General features: G+C 34.3%; 1 protein-coding gene across 1 annotated transcript in view; it reads left to right on the forward strand.

The window, feature by feature from the left end:
* LOC148942097 (fringe glycosyltransferase-like) overlaps positions 1 to 19,685 on the forward strand; it is a 78,422-nt gene that overhangs the window by 24,661 nt on the left and 34,076 nt on the right. The window contains exons 3-5 of the mRNA XM_089103036.1: positions 329 to 371; positions 6,959 to 7,018; positions 12,447 to 12,594. Of these exons, the coding sequence (XP_088959162.1) occupies positions 329 to 371; positions 6,959 to 7,018; positions 12,447 to 12,594 (251 nt within the window). The remainder of the gene's footprint in view (positions 1 to 328; positions 372 to 6,958; positions 7,019 to 12,446; positions 12,595 to 19,685) is intronic.

Genomic DNA, 19,685 nt, shown 5'->3' on the forward strand with positions numbered 1-19,685 from the left:
CTTTTTCGTTATGAGTTTTGATTATATGGAGGTTTATTTTTACTCTCACAAAACAGAAAAATAAAAAAAAAGCAGAATAAATAGAGAAATGGTATTGAGTATTTAAGGTTTGCTTGGTGTTCAACACTTGGAATTGTTCCAGAGAAGCTAATCAAATATTTTGACTTTTAGTTCCTACCCCCTCCCCCCCCCATAAATCTTAATTTAAATCACAGTCCATTTTTACCGCTTCCTGACGTGGAGCTCTTCAGAGTGGGAATCAATCCCCATTTTTCTCGTGTTTCTTAATTAGAAGTTCAAACCCGAAACTAATAACCTTTTTTTTCAGATGGTCACTTAATCAATACAAACTGCAGTGCTTCTCATAACAGGTATGTTCCTATGATAACATTAGAATACCGAATAAGAATTGTTATAATTTGATTCTCCCTCCTTTTAATTTTATGATAAAATAACAAGGCGACTAAAAACTAAATCTGGCTTTACGAATTGGTTACATGTTTGAACTTACACAACCATATATAGGCTTAAAAAACTAGTTCTTAAAAACGACCCAGTTCTTAAAAACTAGGTAAATCGGAAATTCAATCTTTAATTCGAACTCCATATGCGGTTATACAGTTTTGGTAGTTGCGGGTGCCAAATTTCAAGAAAAGAAATGGTAGGTGAAAAATCAACAAAAAACATATCGTCACTAAGGTATCAAAAGGTTGTATCTCCATAATTGTAAATTTTCAGAAGAGCAAATAAAAAACCTCATAACTTTTTTGTTTCTCCTCCGATAACCGTAAAACAGAAACAGATTGATATGAAAAATCAATACGTGTCAATCCATTTTTTACAGTTATCTGAGGGGAAATTAAAAAATTGTGAGGTTTTTTATTTGATGTTCTGAAAATTCACAATTATGGAGATGCGATCTTTTGATGCCCGAGTGACGATATGGCACCAAACACCTTAAGAATGTGTAGTTTTCCTTTGAAAAGTGGCGACTTTTGAAAAGACGCCACCAGGGGCCCTGCCTCTCAAAATTGGTATAAGCTAAAAGTGCAAAGTTCCATGAATTCTCTGCCATCTCTTTGCAGCACGGAAATATCGCAAATAACAATCCCTCATGCTGCATGGTGAAAAATTGCCCTGAAATCACATTTGAGACCACAAAAACACCTATACAATAAGATTTAATTAAATGAATGAAAGAAATTCGATTCCCCGCTTTGTAGCAATAGCCAATGAGACACCACAAATTGATGTTGCAAGTGACTCCAAAGGATCTATCGCCGCCACTGCCTTTGAAGGTGTTCTTGTCTTTGAGAATAAACAGATTATTGAATTTATACGGGCGAAAAGCGTTGTCGAATTTAACTGGCTAGTTTTGCCTATTTATTTCCATTGTTCAACGTGGCAACACTGACGAAAAATTTTGCCCTAAAATTTTGTAATTTTGAAACAGCCAAAAGGAAAAACTTGTAAGCGTAGTTTTCAGTTACGAATAGACGTAAAATTGGTCGATCGAGCAAGACAGTTTTTATTTTAATGTCCATGGTACTAATAGTATAAAAGCTGTAGTCTTATTAATTTTCTGGTACTGGTGCATTATTCGGGCACCGCGAAGAAGTTAAGTTTCGTTAATGCTAATGAAATAAAATAAAATAGGATGAATATATAATAGTTTAGAAATAAATTTGGGCTATAATTTGAACATTGGGGGTGGAGGTAAAGAATAGCATATGGTAAATACGTAACCTAACCTAGGTACCTCCCCCCCCTAAACTCCAAAAAAACAATCGTTTAAATATTGTAACTTATTGAGAAACCACGACTTTGCAATGATTTATCTATAGCGGTCTCTTGCAAATAGCCCGCTTGACGGGTTTCGTGACTGGTTTCCTTGATACAGTATATAGCAGTGGGCCCGCATAATGCACCAGTACCAATTTTAATTCCCTTCTTTGCGTTCCTTATTTTTTAAAAAAATTATCACCTCTAAGAATTTTCAAAAATTTACCGACAAAACAATATGGGTGTAACCAATCACGTATCGGGGGTGAATGCTAACACATGGAATTTGCAGTTTCTTAATTTATGTATTTGAGGGCCAGGACTCTAAGACTTGTTAGTCTTCCTCTTTCAAATCCAAAAAGTCATAATACGTTGCAGAAATGCAAATTGCAGACCACATGATTTTATAGGTGGGCGGGGGAAGAAGACTCCTTTATCTTTTATGTTTTCAAGGGATAAAGAGGGAAGAGCCCTAAAAAAAAGTTAATTTAATGATAATGGAACAGGTTTTTTACGTTTTGGATCGGTGATATTTTGCAAATGATACTGTAGAAAATAGTTTTGGTTATGTCTTGTAAATAATAAATGAGAATGTTACAGTAAAAGATGGCTTGATGCAGCCTTTTTTTTTGGGGGGGGGGTGTCATTCCAAAAATATCTAATTGTTTACGGACCTTTGTCATATTTTCCTGTTTGTCTCGTACGACTTTTTTGGTTTTTGTTGTTTTTACAAATTTACCCCCCCCCCCCTCGGTATAAATTTAACTTATGTTTTACTTTTAGTTTTGAATGGCTATGCGTTGTACAAATATCCTAAATATTATTAGTTGCATTTATGAAGAAGCAGTTAAAAGGTATTTGATCCTAGTTTAAGACATATAGTTTTTGTGTTAAGAACTTGAAGCATTTGTTCTTAATTTGTTTTGCAATGATCTTCATCCGAAATAATGACACAGCAAATGATAGGCTACTCCACAAAACTGTAGCCACCAAGCCAACACCCTTAGAAACAACAAAAGTAAGACAGCTTCTCTCAGTTTTGTTTATTCACAATTAAGGTGTAAATACTCTGCCACCCCCATCCAAAAATAAAAGTTTATATTGTTTAATGTTTTCTTTGAATAGCAACATTCTTTCTATGCACTTCGTGGGAAGAATATCTGCAGCAAGTGTTTGTCATTTATTTGTTTTGCTATTCAATGATGTTCATTCAAAATAATCAAACAGAGCTGTCACTTGAAATTTCAACGCAATAGTACTTGACTGGTGAAAAATGTGACATTCAAGTAGATCTCTTGAGAGGTGTTTGAGACGTTTGAAGATAGCTCTTCAGAAAAATATGCTCAGTGCCTGGGTATGGAATTCGCAATCTACAAATCACGCTCAAGCACTGCATTTCAACTAATTGATGATAATTAAAATTGATTAAGATAAAATTGAATGAAAAATATGGTTATGGTATACTCTCAAAGAGTCAAATTTTTAAAATGTCTACCTACACGGTTTTAGCACTACCGAGCACTGCTATCTGCTTAGTCGATCTATTTGTCACCATCATCAGCAATTCATTAATTATAAATACGTCAGAGCCCTCAAAGTCGACGTACTAGTGTTAATAAGAGCGAACTGTCTCCTAAGTAGGCCTAGTTTATTTTCCCTAGCCGCTTCACGTGGAAAGGGTGGTTGCAGAAACTTATGAGGGGACTCAATCGATAAGACAAAATGTATTAGTACCCTTTTCAAGGACGAAAACTGATTGAATGGCAACATCCACCTCCTGTGCCCTCTTAGCCCTGGGTACTTTCAAGGTACCGTATCAAAAGTTCCAAATGGCCATTTTGCTGACAGTAGTCAAAAACTCCAACATGTGGGCCTTCAGGGATGACATAACGCGTGCAGCCTCAAGGACAAGGGCTCCAAGTTATGCAAACTGTTTATTATTCACAGATAGGTTTCATTGTAGAAAAAAGGCGGGAACGTCTGATCGTTGTAGAACTCCGAAGATTTTTCTCTTAGCCAAAATCCCCAGGAGTATACTCCTGAAACGACCTGTGTACGTCTGTACATCAAACGATGTTATGTACACTCGAGTTCCCAAAATACATTACCTGTAATACCTCGCGAACAGCTTTAGGCATCGAGTTTGAACTTTCAAGGGAACGCTGAAGGGAGGCAAGAGCATTTGTAAATGTTATTTTGGGGAGGGGAGAGAAGATGGGGTAAAAAATTCTGCTTCTGATCTGCTTAAAAGTCCTTGGATGATGAACCCCATAGAAACTTTTTCCACGGTGAAGTAGCTAGGTAATTAGTACCGATGCTACTCTAACCATCAAGGCATTTAGGAGAACGATAGCTTTATCCTTATTTTTGGTAGTTTCTGCTAGTTTACAGTTTGATTTTTTTCGTTCATTTTAGGTTTTTTTTTTCATCCGTAACAGTGTCTGTTATGCAACTGTTACATCATTATTCATTTAGTTTTTGTTCTTTTTCTATTCTGTTTGCTCATTCTTGGTAATTTATGTTCTTCGTAAGTTTGACCTGTTACATTTCTTATTTTGTTCGTTTTATGTTTTAGGTTACTCTTTGCTTGTGTTTGAAATTTTTTTTTAATTAACCAAACAGTTTGTGGTAACGAACTTTAAGTTAGGATCCACACGGGGTAATAGTAAGGTAAGCTCTATAAAACGATGTTTCGATAACAATATTTACATCAAAAGAATCGGCTTTTTATCATGATTCTGAATATTTTGAGATAATAAAAGTTTGGAGTTACCCATAAAAAGATAAGAACCGGAGAAAATTTTCTTTATTTAGAAAGGGGCAAAACGCCCCCGAAGGGACATGATCTTAATGAAAATTATACCATTAACTTCAGCATATCAGAGATCCCTTCTATGGAGTTTTCAAGCACCTATTTACAAAAACGTGGAATTTTATGTTATCCGCGAGAAGAAAGATCACGGATGTATGTTTATTTGCTTGTGTTTTTTCCGTGGGGGGGGGGGGGGCATATCGAACCAATTGTCTTATAAAACCAAAAAAAACTTTCAACCGGAGATTAAAAGTTCTAGTGCCATTTATAAGTAGCAATAAAGATTGTGACACAGCAAAGTAGTGCTTTCTGCCATTTTGTGGAGCTAACCATAGTCCAAGGGGTGCCAAAAAGTCTTTGAGTAGCTAAATTGAGCTTTCAGGTTTCAGATACAATAATGCTGCGTGGTGGCGCTGCCGTCCCTTAAGATGTACGAACTCCATACAAAATAAAGGGCTAACATTTCATATAGATACTTATTTAAAGCCTCATTAACTAAGTTAATTCATTTAAGGCTTGGTAAAATTACCTACGGCGGCGTATAATTGCACATCAGCCATTATAAAAGAGGGTCGTTGGGTCTTGTTGTGGGTGGGGGAGCGTGCTTGAACTTCAAAGAGCGTTTTTATGCCCCAAATTCCTACCTATCCGTCAGCTTTCAGATAAGTATGAAATGAGGTTTGAGGAAGTAGAAATTGGAATGTAATTCCCATTGATTTCTCGGATTTTTTTACTGCTTGTAATATGGATGCTGCAGAGTGATAGCACCTCTAGAACAAAAGGTGGGGGTTATGAGTGCAGTTAAAAAATTCCCAGAGGGGGGGGGGTGAAGAGCTCGACTTGAAGACCCTGGAGATAATAATCCTATAATTAATTTTGACATTTCAGATCCTCCCACTGCTAGTAAATATTTGGAGGTGTCATTTTTTAGGAGTGATCATTCTCAAAACATTCTTATACTATTATTAAACTTGAATTAGAAAAAACAGGGGTTGAAGGAGGGAGTAGTACCCTCATTTCACATTTGGGAGAGAATTGAATCTAACACCTCGTAGTAACAAAATATATGCAAAGAGTAACCTTTGTCAATGGAAACCCAAACTCCAAAAACAAAGCTTTGATTATAATATACGCAAAAAAAAATATTCATGCTGTTTCTAAACATGCAGAATTGTGCTAATTTTAAAGTTGTTGATCATTGATATTAACACATCATAAATTGGTATAATTTTGAAAACAGGAAATAAATTCCCCAAAGAAGTGTTGCGATTATGATGGAAATTATGGAATGAAATTCAACAAGCATGAGAAGTTTAAAATCCCTATTCAAAAAATGTGAAGCTTCATTCTTTCTATGAATTGAAATAATATCAAGGTGATCTGAAGTATCGCTGTGAAAAAAATAATATTTAGTTTAAAGAATTGTGTTTGAGGGGGGTGATGGCCCTTCTTCCATTTAGGGCAACACTGAGTATGGTAATAACAAAAAAAAACTATTTTTCAAATTAAACTAAATAGCTACATTAAAACTTAGAAACAGACAGGAATTAGTTTGTATACGGTGGATATTATTTAGATTAAAACTCAGTTCCCCATCGCTCCCACTGCGAACTCTTTCTGACACTATCTGGCTTTTGATGTTTAAACTTAGTGTTAATTGATACCATAAGCAAATGTCATTTGAATTTGATAGAATGTGTCAATGGAACTTCAAAAATGAATTAATAAGCTTAGCTACCTGATATCGTCTTTCCTGATTCTGATTTCTTAATCAGAAACAATTTTCAAATCGTAAATATTTGTCTAATTAGTACATAAGCCCACTTGTTACAGCCGGACAAAATTGACATCCCCTACACACGACAAAAACAGGTTTTCGCTGCCTAGTGAGGTATTGCTCACTCCGTGACAAAGATTTAAACTTAAGTTTTTTGAGGTTGAAGGGGCAAAAAAAGGTACCTATGTTAGATTAGACTACGTATTTAATTTATGCTATGCTTTACCCCCCCCCCCCCCTAATGTGCAAATATATAGCCCAAATTTGTTCATAAACTATTTCATTTTTTCATCCTATTTTGTTTTATTTCATTAGCATTAACGAAACTTCACTTCTCGCGTGTTTTTTGGATTCTAAATAAGTACCATATATATATATATATATATATATTAATACCGAGCCCTTTAGGCTAGGTGATTGGGTAAGTGCAATTTGACATTTTGTAAAAAGACGTAACTTTCGCTATATGAGGCTATCTCTAGTTCGCGACGATTTTGCTTGCGTCGCTCTTGCAGAAGGGACGTAGTAACTGCCAAACAATTTTCACTTTTTGTTGGATTTCTAATTACTCCCTAATTTCTTTTCAGGCGTTCACTGTGTTGCAAAATGTCAGCAGAATTCGATGCTTTTTTAGAATCAGACAGAAAGTAAGTGACTTTATTCACATCCAGGACAAACGTGACCGCGTCTCTTCTCTTTTCCTATATTTAGCAATGTTACTCCCATTGACAGCAGTAGCACCAATTCATAAAATTGTTTGTGGGGCATGTTTTTTCGATTTTTTCAAATAAAAAGTATTTTTTTTAAAGTGTAGTTTTCCATGAAATAACCAAAAAAAAAATTAGAAAAATAATTAAGTCTGAAATAAAACCAGATTAAAACGAATAAAATGTGTGTGAACGTTGCATGTATTTGTCTTCATTTTTATGAATTTGTAAATCTAGGGAGAAGGACTAACATCTATTTGCTGACTATAGTGTACCTCTAGATGCAAGACATACAACAATGTCTACTTTATTTTGGAAAGTATTAACCCAACGCATTTGTTATTCAGATTCATTTACTTCCAAATGAAAAGTATGTTTATGTTTCTTAATTGCATATATTTTGCATAAATCAGCATTTACAGACTTTTATTGAATAAATTAACGATCTTAAGACAGCATTAACAAATAACCTTTCAGTAGCTGCATTTAAAAACTGAAACCTAAGGTTTATATATTTAGATGTAGACGGTATAACGTACAGGAGGGGTGTTTTTTGTTATTTGTGTAATTTTTAGTGAAGGCTAATGACAGTCTTTAAAGCTAACCACAATAACTGTTATTTATAATGTTTGATGTTTTCAATCTTTTAGGGAAAGAAGCCAAGTTTGCTACTTGTGTAATAAAAATTTGCACTTTTTTTCTGTATACTACAGTATTTTTGAGGGGAGGATTTTTGACATTTTCTTTCTAGGTACAATGATTTGACGAAATTAAGGAGAGATTTGTTTAGTGGTGGGAATGATGAGCTGATACTGGGGATCCTCAAACCAACATCTCCTAGATATATAGTGGCAATCAGCAGTTTTATTTTAGAAGGTTTAGAGAATCGGAAACAGGAAGTTTTATGTGGAAATATATAGCCCAAATTTGTTTCTAAAGTATTATATTTTATCAAGAGCGGATCCAGGATTTTTGTTCGGGGGTGGGTTTACAATTTTCGACTCGGTTTTTGACCAATTTTACTAAGGTTTTACTAATTTTCGACTAGTTTTCGACTCGGTCAAAAATTTCGAGGGGGGGGGGTTCAAACCGGGTACCCCCCCCCCCCCTGGATACGGCCTTGTATTTTATTATACTTTGGTATATTTCATCAGGACTGAGCGTCAGAAAAACAGAAGAACATTAGGTAGGGCGTATATCATACAAGTACCACCTATCTTATCTCAATTAAAATATGCCTAAATTTCCCTTTGATGACGAGATTATGCGTTGTTTTAACATAGCTTTTTTGAGTTTTTGGCTTAGAATGTCGTTTTCCATTCAAACTTTTTGAGCATATTGCTCGAACAGTTTCAAAGCAATGACATTTGTTAAGTATGATGTTTTTTCTTTCTCCCTCCAGTTGCAGATCTTTAACCTTTCTTTGGAAATTGTGAATATAAGAGTAATAGTTGTATTGAAAAGCAAACAAGATATGTACAAAAGCTAAGGAACAAGAAAAAGCTGCAGGATCAAGACGAAACATTATTAAGGGACATGATGAAAGTGAAATACTAGGATCAGGTGGTTATTCTCCAGATCGAACACACACTCCTCACATTTTAAAGGTATTGACACCTGCACGGAAATATGGCTCATGCCGTCATTGGGAAATACGGAGAAATCGACGAAAAGTACACGTCATTTCGGGAGGGAGGGGGGAATTCAAAAAACAATCATAAATAGTCGAGCAATGCGAAAATTTGGGAAATGATACGGAGAATCCTAGGAATCTTGGTACTTGTGTATTATAGCGACCACACTGTTGTTCTTGACCTTTTGTAAAACCGGTTTCTCTGTGTGCACTCGGAGATAATCAGCTTAACCTAAATGAGATAAGGTATTATGCAGTTACATTGTAATTAAATGTTTAATATATAGGGTTGGTTAGGTTAAGTATTTAATATAATGCGTTCTGGGCGGCCTACTTTCCATAATTCTCGGTTGTAGTTTCCATAATTTTGTTTCTAAAGTACTATATTTTCATCATATTTTGAGATTTGATTAGGATAAGCCTAACTTCACTTCTTGAGTGTGTTCGCTAGAATGCATAATTACCGGAATATTAATATTTTGGGTGGAAGGAGGAAATGTCACACTATCCTGCAGGTACTAATTCAGTGTACGTGGCTGATTTCTAACCAATTAATTTACAAAAAAGGACAAGAATACTCCACATCTCTGGTGTTTTTTCCTTTTCCAGCAAATAGATACAAAATAGTAGACGATACCTGTAGCCTGATTTGCAAATGATTAGTCGGTAGATTGAAAACTTATACGAAATTTGTCCCCGTTTCTTTTTTTTTTTAGAAAAAAACGCGTATATTTTTTCTGTAGAAAAATTTGTCTTGATTGAGTTGAGTTTTACGCAATGAGAATTGTTGCTGGGCTCGAACAATGTATTTGTCGGTATTTGTCTTGAAAAAGCCTTAGCAAATTTCTGCGAAAAATCTTTAAATAGAGAACATCTGAAATATCCGGCTGCCGTACATAATTCTTCGTACAAAAACTCCAATATTGGATTTTTTCAAAGTCCTCGAGTTCGACTTTGCTTTTCCCTCATTTAAAACGGGAAAATGTGTTTCTATTCTTTTGACTGGGATTAATGATTTTCTTATATACAAAAAAAAAATCAATATCAGTCATTTTGTTCATTAATACTAGAAAATTCTTAACAAGCATTGCTATCCCCTATCGGTTGTTTAGCCCCGGAAGCTGAGCTTGTTGGAGGCTAGTATATTTCCAGCTATTCTTATGAGTGAAAAAAAGGTGATAGTGTACTTCGAAAAAAAGGATCTTGAAAAGAAAATAAAAGTAAAAGGTAAAGAATGCGGCATTGGACTTTTACAGTCCCTACCGGCGGTGCTGATCTCCGTTTTTTTGCCCTTCAGCCAGGAAGTGCAATGGGGGGTTGGGGGCCAACCATCCTGTGCTTCCGCATATCCTTCCTGTTTACCTTCCCCAGATTTCTCCAGGTACCCATTTAAAGCTAAGATAAACTAAAGTTCCTTTTTTGTCAAATATTTCACTTAAAACCTTATTAATTGTCGAACTAAATTGATCACCAGCTTGACGTTCTTTCATAAATCCGAATGAAGACGCTTCGTTAATATTTGTATAGTTGTTTTTTGGGCTTTTTTTTGGGCAAGTGACAATCCTTTTTGACTGATAATTTCCGCTAAAAAATGGACTCTTGGAAGTTGAATAATAATCTCATTCTGATCAGTGAACAAGGTGTTTGCTGATGTGTAATATTTTAATCCAAGTCATTTGAATCGATTATTCTGTCATTCCTACAATCATCAGAAGCTAGAACAATAACGGTATATTAAATACTATCTCATATATTTTTGTTTACCAAGTTTATGGTGAATTCGATCCTGCTAGGGGTCCTAAACCCTAATCTTATGCACCGTAGGGGCTGTTGAGTGCCTTGTTTAACTTGGTCCAATCATTTTGTTAAATACTGTTTATCTCCTATTATCTATTGATCAATGTCTCGAGCTGGGTTAATTAATAGCCTAAGGTTTAGTGTAGTCCATAATTACCGGGGCTTGAATTCGTCCTAACTGAATGCCTTTTTTGTTTTTAATTATTGTGTTAAAGATGGATTATAGTTAAGTTTTTCGATAGTGATTATGGTACTACAAGCTTTCTTCATTGATTTCCATTTTCAGCGACAGTGAGTGATAAGCACGTGGAATTCCACGATACTGGCGAATTTAATTTCTGCTAGTGTTTATAATTTTATAATACACTTATCCCCGTTTGTATTTGACTCAATTTTTTTGATTCGGCAGGGGTATGATCCATTTCGGGGGGGGGGGGGTCGAAGAATGGCAAGTCTCTTGGCTTTTTTTCCTTTGGATAAACTCCCATAATATAAGTTAAAAATTCAAAGAAAATAACTTTGTTCAAAATTGTCAAAAGATTCAATAAATACAGCACCGGTGCTGGCATGCCCCCATCCCAGTCATTAGCGCGAGAACCGTAAAATATGCAAATTGGCAATCTTCTACATATAGTTTTATGGTGGAAAAGGTGTTCATTCTTGGGTGTTTCATTGGTTTTGAACTTTCAGGGGTCTTTCCCTGTGCCAAGAGGGACTCCTATTTTGTAGTTAGGGGTCCCAGAAATGGGCCAAAAAACACTTTGTCCTTCGTCAATTTGAGACTTACAGTCATAAGTTCTTGGGCCACGAAGAACCTAACGTGGGAAAAAAAATTTTGACATTCATTTATTGAAACAAAACACAGCTTCAACAAAATACAGCATAAAAAGATTCTTTTGACAATACGGTGGATTGAGACACTATCCTATGAAAGTTTTTCTACAGTGTGGGGATCAGGATGGCTTCAGCCCTATAGAGGACCAAAAATTTCGTACATTTTCAATTCGCATGAATAAAAATCACGCATCTCACCCACCCGAAATTCTATAGCACAAGTTATAAGAGAAAAAAAATCAAAAGATTGATGCTGATCGGATATTTTAATTGACTATTCAAATTTTAGCTAAATTTAGATTACAGTCAAGAATTTGAAGTCAAGCAGAAAAACTGGAAAAAAAAACTTTACAAAAATTCCTACAAATATAAAATAATAAAAGTATGTCAGTTAAAAATACCAATAGAAATCAACTTTTTAAAAAGTTTCAAAGAAAAGTAAAGAGCCATATTTCAGCGGTTTGTTTAAGACTTTTACATGAATGGTCAAAAATTGCCGGGTCTTAAACTTAAATGACATTCAGTCACTATAGAGGGTTTTAGAGCAGGGGGGGGGGGTCACCCACTCTTACCTTTGATAGATCTTATTTGGAAAATTTGATTAGCCTTATGACATTAGTTTATTGTTGCGTTGTTGTTGCTGTTATGAAATAAGAATCACACGGCTCAAAAATACGAATCGTTTTCAGTAAAGTGCAAATCACGCTCCTGCCTTTGAGGAGGTTTAAAGGGGCGGTAGACCTCTATTCTTATGATAATTTCCGTTCGCTTTAAAATTAACTCGACCGTGGGGAGGACAATAGGACGGCTACTTTATTCCTGGAAAAGCCAGAAATGTATATGAAATCAAAAATGCTCATTTTCGAAGTAATTACGACCCTTTTCTGACAAGTAAATAGAATTCTGAAACGTTTGACACCGTTATCCGGGAATAACTTGTAGCAGCTCTAGTTATAAACCAAGGTCGAATAACTCCTGGGCAGGGGAGGGGGGGGGAAAGCTCACAAAATAAAATGAATACAGATAGGCCTTTTGGACTTACTCAATATTTACTAGTGTATAGAGTTCCCGGGATCATTTTAAAACTAATTTTGATACTTTTAGGTGGTTCTGTCACTTTGATGACGATAATTATGTCAATGTGCCCAAGCTCGTGAAACTTCTTCAACAACGGAGTTGGCAAGACGATTGGTATCTGGGAAAACCAAGCATCAGGGCGCCACTAGAAATATTAAATAGAGAGAATTTAACTGTAAGTAACTATTCCATTATTCTGTGAACCAGATCGCAAATAGCAACATAATAAAGGCTGTTAAGAGGTCAACCATACTTCAATAGTGCAATTTTTTCTAATAATAAAAATTCATAGTAAATAATAAAATAATTAATAATAAAATAAAATTTATTAAAATAAAATAATAATAATACAATTAAAATTTTGTGTTAATATTAATAAAAATAAAAAAAATATAGTGCATTTTTTCGGAGGAAGGGGGAGAGGCAACCAATGAGCTGCGATCTAATTTTGGTAAAAGTGCAATAAACTGATCCAGATAATTATCAAAGTTTTGTGAAAATATTATTTTCATTATAAAATATAAAATAAAAAAAACGTATTAGCAAATGAATGGACAGTTACATGATATGTTACAAAGCTAAATACGAGGGCTTATACTACAAAGCATACATCATTTCAAGGCCTGAAATCGCCCCATGTAGTGTTACAGTAGCTTTTTTTTCTCTGAAGTTTGTCATGACAGGGGCGGACCCAGGATTTTTTTTTTTGGGGGGGGGTGTGCAAAATAGGTTGATCCAAAAACAAATTAGGAGGGGGGGGGGGCAAAATAGGTTGATCCGATAAACATGCGTTATGAGCAAGTTTAATTAACGCAAACTTGAGTTAATTAAGTCAATCACACTGCTTTAGACTACGCTAGGGGGGGGGGCGCCCCCTGGACCCACCACTTTTTCATGATACTTTACATTTGGCTACGCTTTCCCCAAAGATATACAAACAGGTCTAGCTCTTAAAGGGGTAGGGGCTTAAAAACGAAAAAGATGCACTTTCTGCCTTGGGCATTAGGTTTTTCCAAGGAGGAAGTTGGCGGGACAATCTGAAGGGAGGGATGCTCCCTCCAGGTCTGACCTAATATTTTATAATTCTTCCTAAATATCATTTATAATTTATATTTTTTTGACAAAGTAAGCATGTTCATCAATAATTTTAAAAATTGCTGTTAATTTTTCATCATTTATCTGCTGATACTTGGTTTCCAATCGTGTGAATTAGGAGCATAAGTTGCTAATGTTTTTTTTTGGGTGACATAATTGGATACCATCAAAGTTTAATGATAAATGCTACCAATTTGATTTATAGTCTTCTTAGACAATAGCATCTTTAGCCATTCATAAAAGTTCCCATGTGGTGACTGTGGTGCGTTTGGTTGTATAGTAGTTGGTGACTCTAAATTTATTGAAACTGTCTCAACTGTTTTTGTTATTTATCTCCTATTAATTTTGGCATAATTAATATACATAGTGCCGTCAATTACTTGGGGGTATGCCGCCAGTTGTCAAGGTGGGATGATTGTCTGGTTTACCTACATAACAATAACAAATTGAATATAAACACTTTCGAAAGGATTCTGAGCTTGTATGTGTCCTCAAAAGGGGTCTGGACTCTCCGGAGCCGGGACTATGGGACACGTACCGCTCTCAATCTGCGCAGTAAGACTAAGTGTCTTGCTGGAAAAACCAAGGAGTGTATTAGAAGTCGTGATTTTGCAAACGTCAACTACCGTACTGTGTGTTAGATGACCGTGTATGATCCGTGGAACTCAAAATCTGTTAAATTATACCACGTGGTAATTTTCGTCATGGGCGTCAATTTTTATTGATTTCTAGGTGGGATAATCGTGTTGAGTTCAACCGGATGTGGATGCGCTAAAATTTAAAACTTGAACTTCATTACATAATTCTAAGGTTTCTTTTATTCAGGGGGGAGGTCTAATTAATTCTGAGTTTTGGTCCCTTACCCTCTCCTAAGGTTAGTGTCTATGGTTCTAGTAATGCAATAGTCAGGTCGCTTGTAACTTGGATGTCATTTTCCTTTTGTCATCCAAATTTTCACGTTTCGGTGGCATGAATTTTCTTTATTTCTATTCTGAGTCAGGGTTTTGATCATCTTGCAAGTCAAATCATATAGCGATTTACTTCTAATAGGGATTAAGACATAACATCGTTTCAACCAACAGGGGAAGAAACTTATTTTTACCCTTTATTCTGAATGAACGTATAATTTATTTCAGACTTAATAATTACACCGCGTTTGATTGATTATTTAACTTACAACAACTCAAAAACATTGCATTTAAAGAAGTATAAGTGATAAGAAATTTAGGATCTGAGGAAAGTAGATGCAGGAGCATCAACTTTGCAGTAGCAATCCACTCTCGTCTTGTAACCATTAAGGATCAAAAGGAAAAAAAGCTGGAAATTGCTTCTTCCATGATTGCTAAATTGGAATTCAACTTGTGAGTTCTTGTCAACTTTTTTTTCTGAAGCTGTATAATGAATATTGTTGTATTTCGGTAGTTTTTGCTTTCTTCAGGTAGGTCCTGACGACAGAAGATTGACATTTAATGCATTTTTCTGACTGTAATTGATTGGGTCTGCCCTCTCTTTGGACTTTTAATGAACCGGGTAAAGAAAGAGATAAGTTTTTATATCCCGAATTATGTAATGTAAATGGTTAAACACAAATGAACTACGGTTGCGAATCAACGAAAGACTAGAAACTGAACTAGTGGCCCTTCAGAAATCACGCAGGCATGTGCAAGGTGGCGAGTGTCAAGGGTACCGAGTGTGCCAAGTGGGTGACCCCTCGCTAGCAGCTGCTGCACACACATACTTCAGGGATAGGCTACGTCTTAGTAACAAATAACTATATTTTATCGCAAAATATATTCGCAATGTTTTAGCGGATTGTTCTTTACATAATTGGCCAGTATCTGTAACTGTCAATTACTAATCTGAAAAAGGCACTTAATGTTATACATCGAGTACCTGAAGCGTCTCTAAAGAGACAAAACAGGACCTGAAGGGTCGGTAGGCTTACGACCCTCATTATTTCTTTTTCATCTGATTTGTTTACAAAAACACAAATACAGATAGATATCTAAACAAATTCCAGAGAGGTTAATAGTCCGTTAGTTCCATAAAAGAGTATAGGCTATTTTCTTTGCTGTGCCTGAACTTAGTGTCAAACAGTTCGTGGTAACGAACTGTAAGTATGGAGCGTCCCGGCTGAAGAGTAACCGAAACTCTAAAAATGGAATTTGATACCAATACATACATCAAAAGAATCAGAGTATTATACTGATTCCAAATATATAAGTTTCATTAAGTTTAGTTATATCCATCAAAAGTTACGCGCTGAGAAAATTTGCCTTATTTTCGAAAAAAGGAAGAAATCAAGGGCGGATCCAGGATTTTTTTTTCGGGGGGGGGGGTCACTAATTTTTGACTCAGTTTTCGACTAATTTTACTGATTTTTACCTAGGTTTTACTAATTTTCGACTTATTTTCGACTCGGTCAAATTTTTTTTTGGGGGGGAGGGGGGGTTCAAACCGGGTAACCTAATAACGTAATAAAAACATACGAAACCCCTAATATACGTAATAAAAACATACGAATATATAAGTTCGTTACGTAAGTTAATTTGTAAGTTACGTATATTTGTTACTAATAAAACGTTCGTAAATAAAATTAAACAGCTTGCGAGAAAGCCATTTAGCCAAAAAAAGTAAAATTAATCCGAAAATTTCTTTTCAATTATTCATGTACGGTGAGCCAAAATCAAAACCTGCATTATTTCAAAAAAGTTCAGAAATTAAATAAAAAAAGCAAGTTTTTCTTAAGTGAAAGTAAGGAGCGACATTAAAGCTTAAAACGAACAGAAATTATTCCGTATATGAAAGGGGCTGTCCCCTCCTCAACGCCCCCCTCTTTACGCTAAAGTTTGACTTTGTATCACAACTTTATTTTTTTAAACAACAAAAAACTTTAGCGTAAAGAGCGAGGCGTTGAGGAGGGGACAATCCCTTTCATATACGGAAATTTTTTTCTTGTTAGTAGTATGTTACCTTATACTTTGCTTACGCCCCCGTACCAAACAGGTTTTTCTGGTAGGTAAAGATTTCTACAGTTCATTACACCTTTGTCAAGAGATTAAACCAGTATTGTCTATAACTTAATTTACGTAGGTTAAACTTCCGGTGGTTAAGAAAGCGTAACGAGCAATTAAAGAATGAGGAATGGGATGCTATAATTAGAATGTATGTAGGTTTAGAATTGTGATGTAAACATAACTCAGTCACTTGCTTGAATTCTTAGGAATTCCAATGTCATCTGAGCGCCTGTATTCTGTGCTAAATAAATAGTTTTGTATATGTTAAAAGAGCTTTAGTGTGTTTTAGAGACTCAGTTGCCTGATTCTGTGTGGTTTTTATTTACTTATTGCTCATTAAAAACTAAGTTTTTTTTTAAATAAGTAGTTTTTTTATCTTTTAAAAGAACTTTAAGGGGTTTGAGAGACTCAGTTGCCTGATTCCGTGAGGTTTTTCTTTTCTTGGTGCTCATTAAAAAAGAATTTTTTGTTTTAAATAAGTAGTTGTTGTATATTTTAAAATAGATTTAAGGGTTTTGAGAGACTCAGTTGCCTGATTCCTTGTGGTTTTTCTTTACTTAGTGCTCATTAAAAACAAAATTTTTGTGGTAAATAAGTTGTTCTTGTATCTTTTAAAAGAGCTTTACGGGGTTTGAGAGACTCTGGTGCCTGATTACGTGTGGTTTTCTTTACTTTTTCCCAATTAAAAACGAAATTTTTTTTTTAACTAATTATTTCTTTTATCTGTATAAATATATTTTATACATTTGAGAAACTCTGTTGCCTTAGTAAGTGTGGTTGTTCTTTACTTATTTCACATTAAAAAACGAAATTTTTGTTGTAAATAAGTATTTCTTGTATCTTTTAAAATAACTTTAAGGGGTTTGAGAGACTCCGTTGCCTGATTCCGTGTGGTTTTTATTTAAGTGATACCCATTAAAAAAAAAATTTAGGATTTCTGTTAAATAAATAATTCTTATACATTTTAAAATATCTTTACGGGATTTGAGAGACTCTGTAATGCAGTAGTTTTTAAGTAAAAACACTCGATATCCTAAAAGTGTTTAATTCAAACTTTTTTAAAACTTCGAAATTTTTAAAATTTCTTTATTTTTTTATTTTTTTACATAACTTAAAATTTCAAAATATGATTACAGTTATAACAATTTCGCTCTGTGATTGGTCAGAGACACGATGTGAGTTTCCCACAGGTATTCTATGACCGGTTATTGACACTACATAATCTGTTGCATGTATTAAATCAGTATTTTTTACGCAGTGGAACGATAAACACATAAGTCATATCTTTAAAAAAAAGTGAAGATGGAGCGTTTTAATAAAGTATGTTTACAAAACAATGTCATTGTAGCATTGAATGCCGACAAAGAAAAGTATTTAAACTTTGAAACAAGTACAGATGGTAGCACTATCGGAAATGTATGCAAGCATTGTCCTGACAGTATGGAATTAAATTTCTTTGGAATACCGAAAAAATTCAACTATTATGTTGGTCGTTATGCGAGATTGAGATCTCCAGAGATGATTGCACTCAAAGAGAATGCCAACATAAAAATAATCATTGATGATAGAGGACAACTCCTTGCTACTGCTGCAGGTAACACATTACCTACTGATACATCTAATCGTCACCTTTCAGGTATTAGCATTCAATGAAAGATCAATAAAAGAAAGGCCTTCTCTTCTACTAATATCTTAAGCCATATCATGTCTACGTGCCGAAACTGTTACCTGTGTAAAAATAATGTGATAATAGACATTGAAATTGCCAGAAAAATAAAAATGGAATTGTCAGAAAATATCACTATGGGATATAAAGATGAATCGGTGAAAAACAAAGCACAAGCAAACGTTACTGTCATTGATCAGAAAGTCATTGAACCAAATAATACCAAAGACGAAAAGCATATTGAGCCTGTTGATGACACACCAGTAAAAATTGTGTATGACTCAAAATGTAATAATGATTATTCTACTGATTACGAACTAAGAGAAGACAATAGCTATAAGATCAAGAGAGAACATCGTGAACTATTTTATGTAACATATTCAAAATGTCAAAAGTTAATCATTTATATTAATAGTGTATAATAATATATTTTTGTATTAATATTATACATAGCATTATTTCATTAAAAATATATTATACATTACATTGTTATGTGTTCATTATTTGTAGAGTAAGCTAGCATATCAAACGTTTAGAATGTCTAATAAAACGTCGGAGATGTAAGAAAAGGAATTTGCATACATCTATTGTCAGACACATGGGATAACAATGACAAAATCTTGGTATCAGAATGAATAAATTATTTATCAACTTCCGTTAATGGATATGTCATTATGAAAAAATTGTAAGTAAGTAAGTAAGTAAGAAACTCTTTCTTGAATTCACCTCTTGGTTACACAATACAGAAATTTAATTAAGGAAATTATGAAAAAAAAAATTGTAAGTAAGTAACAAACTCTTTCTTGAAGTCACCTCTTGGATACAAAATGCTTAAATTTAATTTAAGAAATTATCAAAAATTGTAAATTAGTAAAAAATTCTTTCTTGAATTCAACTCCTTGATAACTAAAAAAGACATTTCATTCGATACATTATTACAAAATTAATAGTAAGTAAAAAACTCTTCCTCGAATTCACCTCTTTGATACACAATGAAGAAATTTATTATTTATAGAATTAAACTAATTTATAAAAAAAAAAGACATTTCATTGAAGAAATTATGACAAAATTCATATTAAGTGATAAAATCTTTCTCGAAGTCACCTCTTGGATACATAATGCAGAAATTTCATTTAAGAAATTTGAAAAATTTTTAAGCAAGTAACAAACTCTTTCCTGAAGTCACCTCTTGGATACACAATGCAGAAACTTCATTTAAGAAACTATAAAAAAAATGTAAGTAAGTAAGTAACAAATTCTTTCTTGAATTCAACTCTTGGCTACACAATACATAAATTTCATTAAAGAAATCATTAAAAAAGTGTAAGTAAGTAGCAAATTTTTTCTTGAATTTGTCTCCTGGGTAAATAAAAAAGACACTTCATTAAAGAAATTATTAAAAAATTATAAGTACGTAGCAAATTCTTTCTTGAATTCACCTGCTGGATAAACAAAAAAGACATTTCGTTCAAGAAATTATGACAAAA

Source organism: Artemia sp. Qi Xiang Cuo, chromosome 17 (assembly GCF_049724085.1).
Source record: "Artemia sp. Qi Xiang Cuo chromosome 17, ASM4972408v1, whole genome shotgun sequence".
In the NCBI taxonomy this organism is placed as follows: domain Eukaryota; kingdom Metazoa; phylum Arthropoda; class Branchiopoda; order Anostraca; family Artemiidae; genus Artemia; species Artemia sp. Qi Xiang Cuo.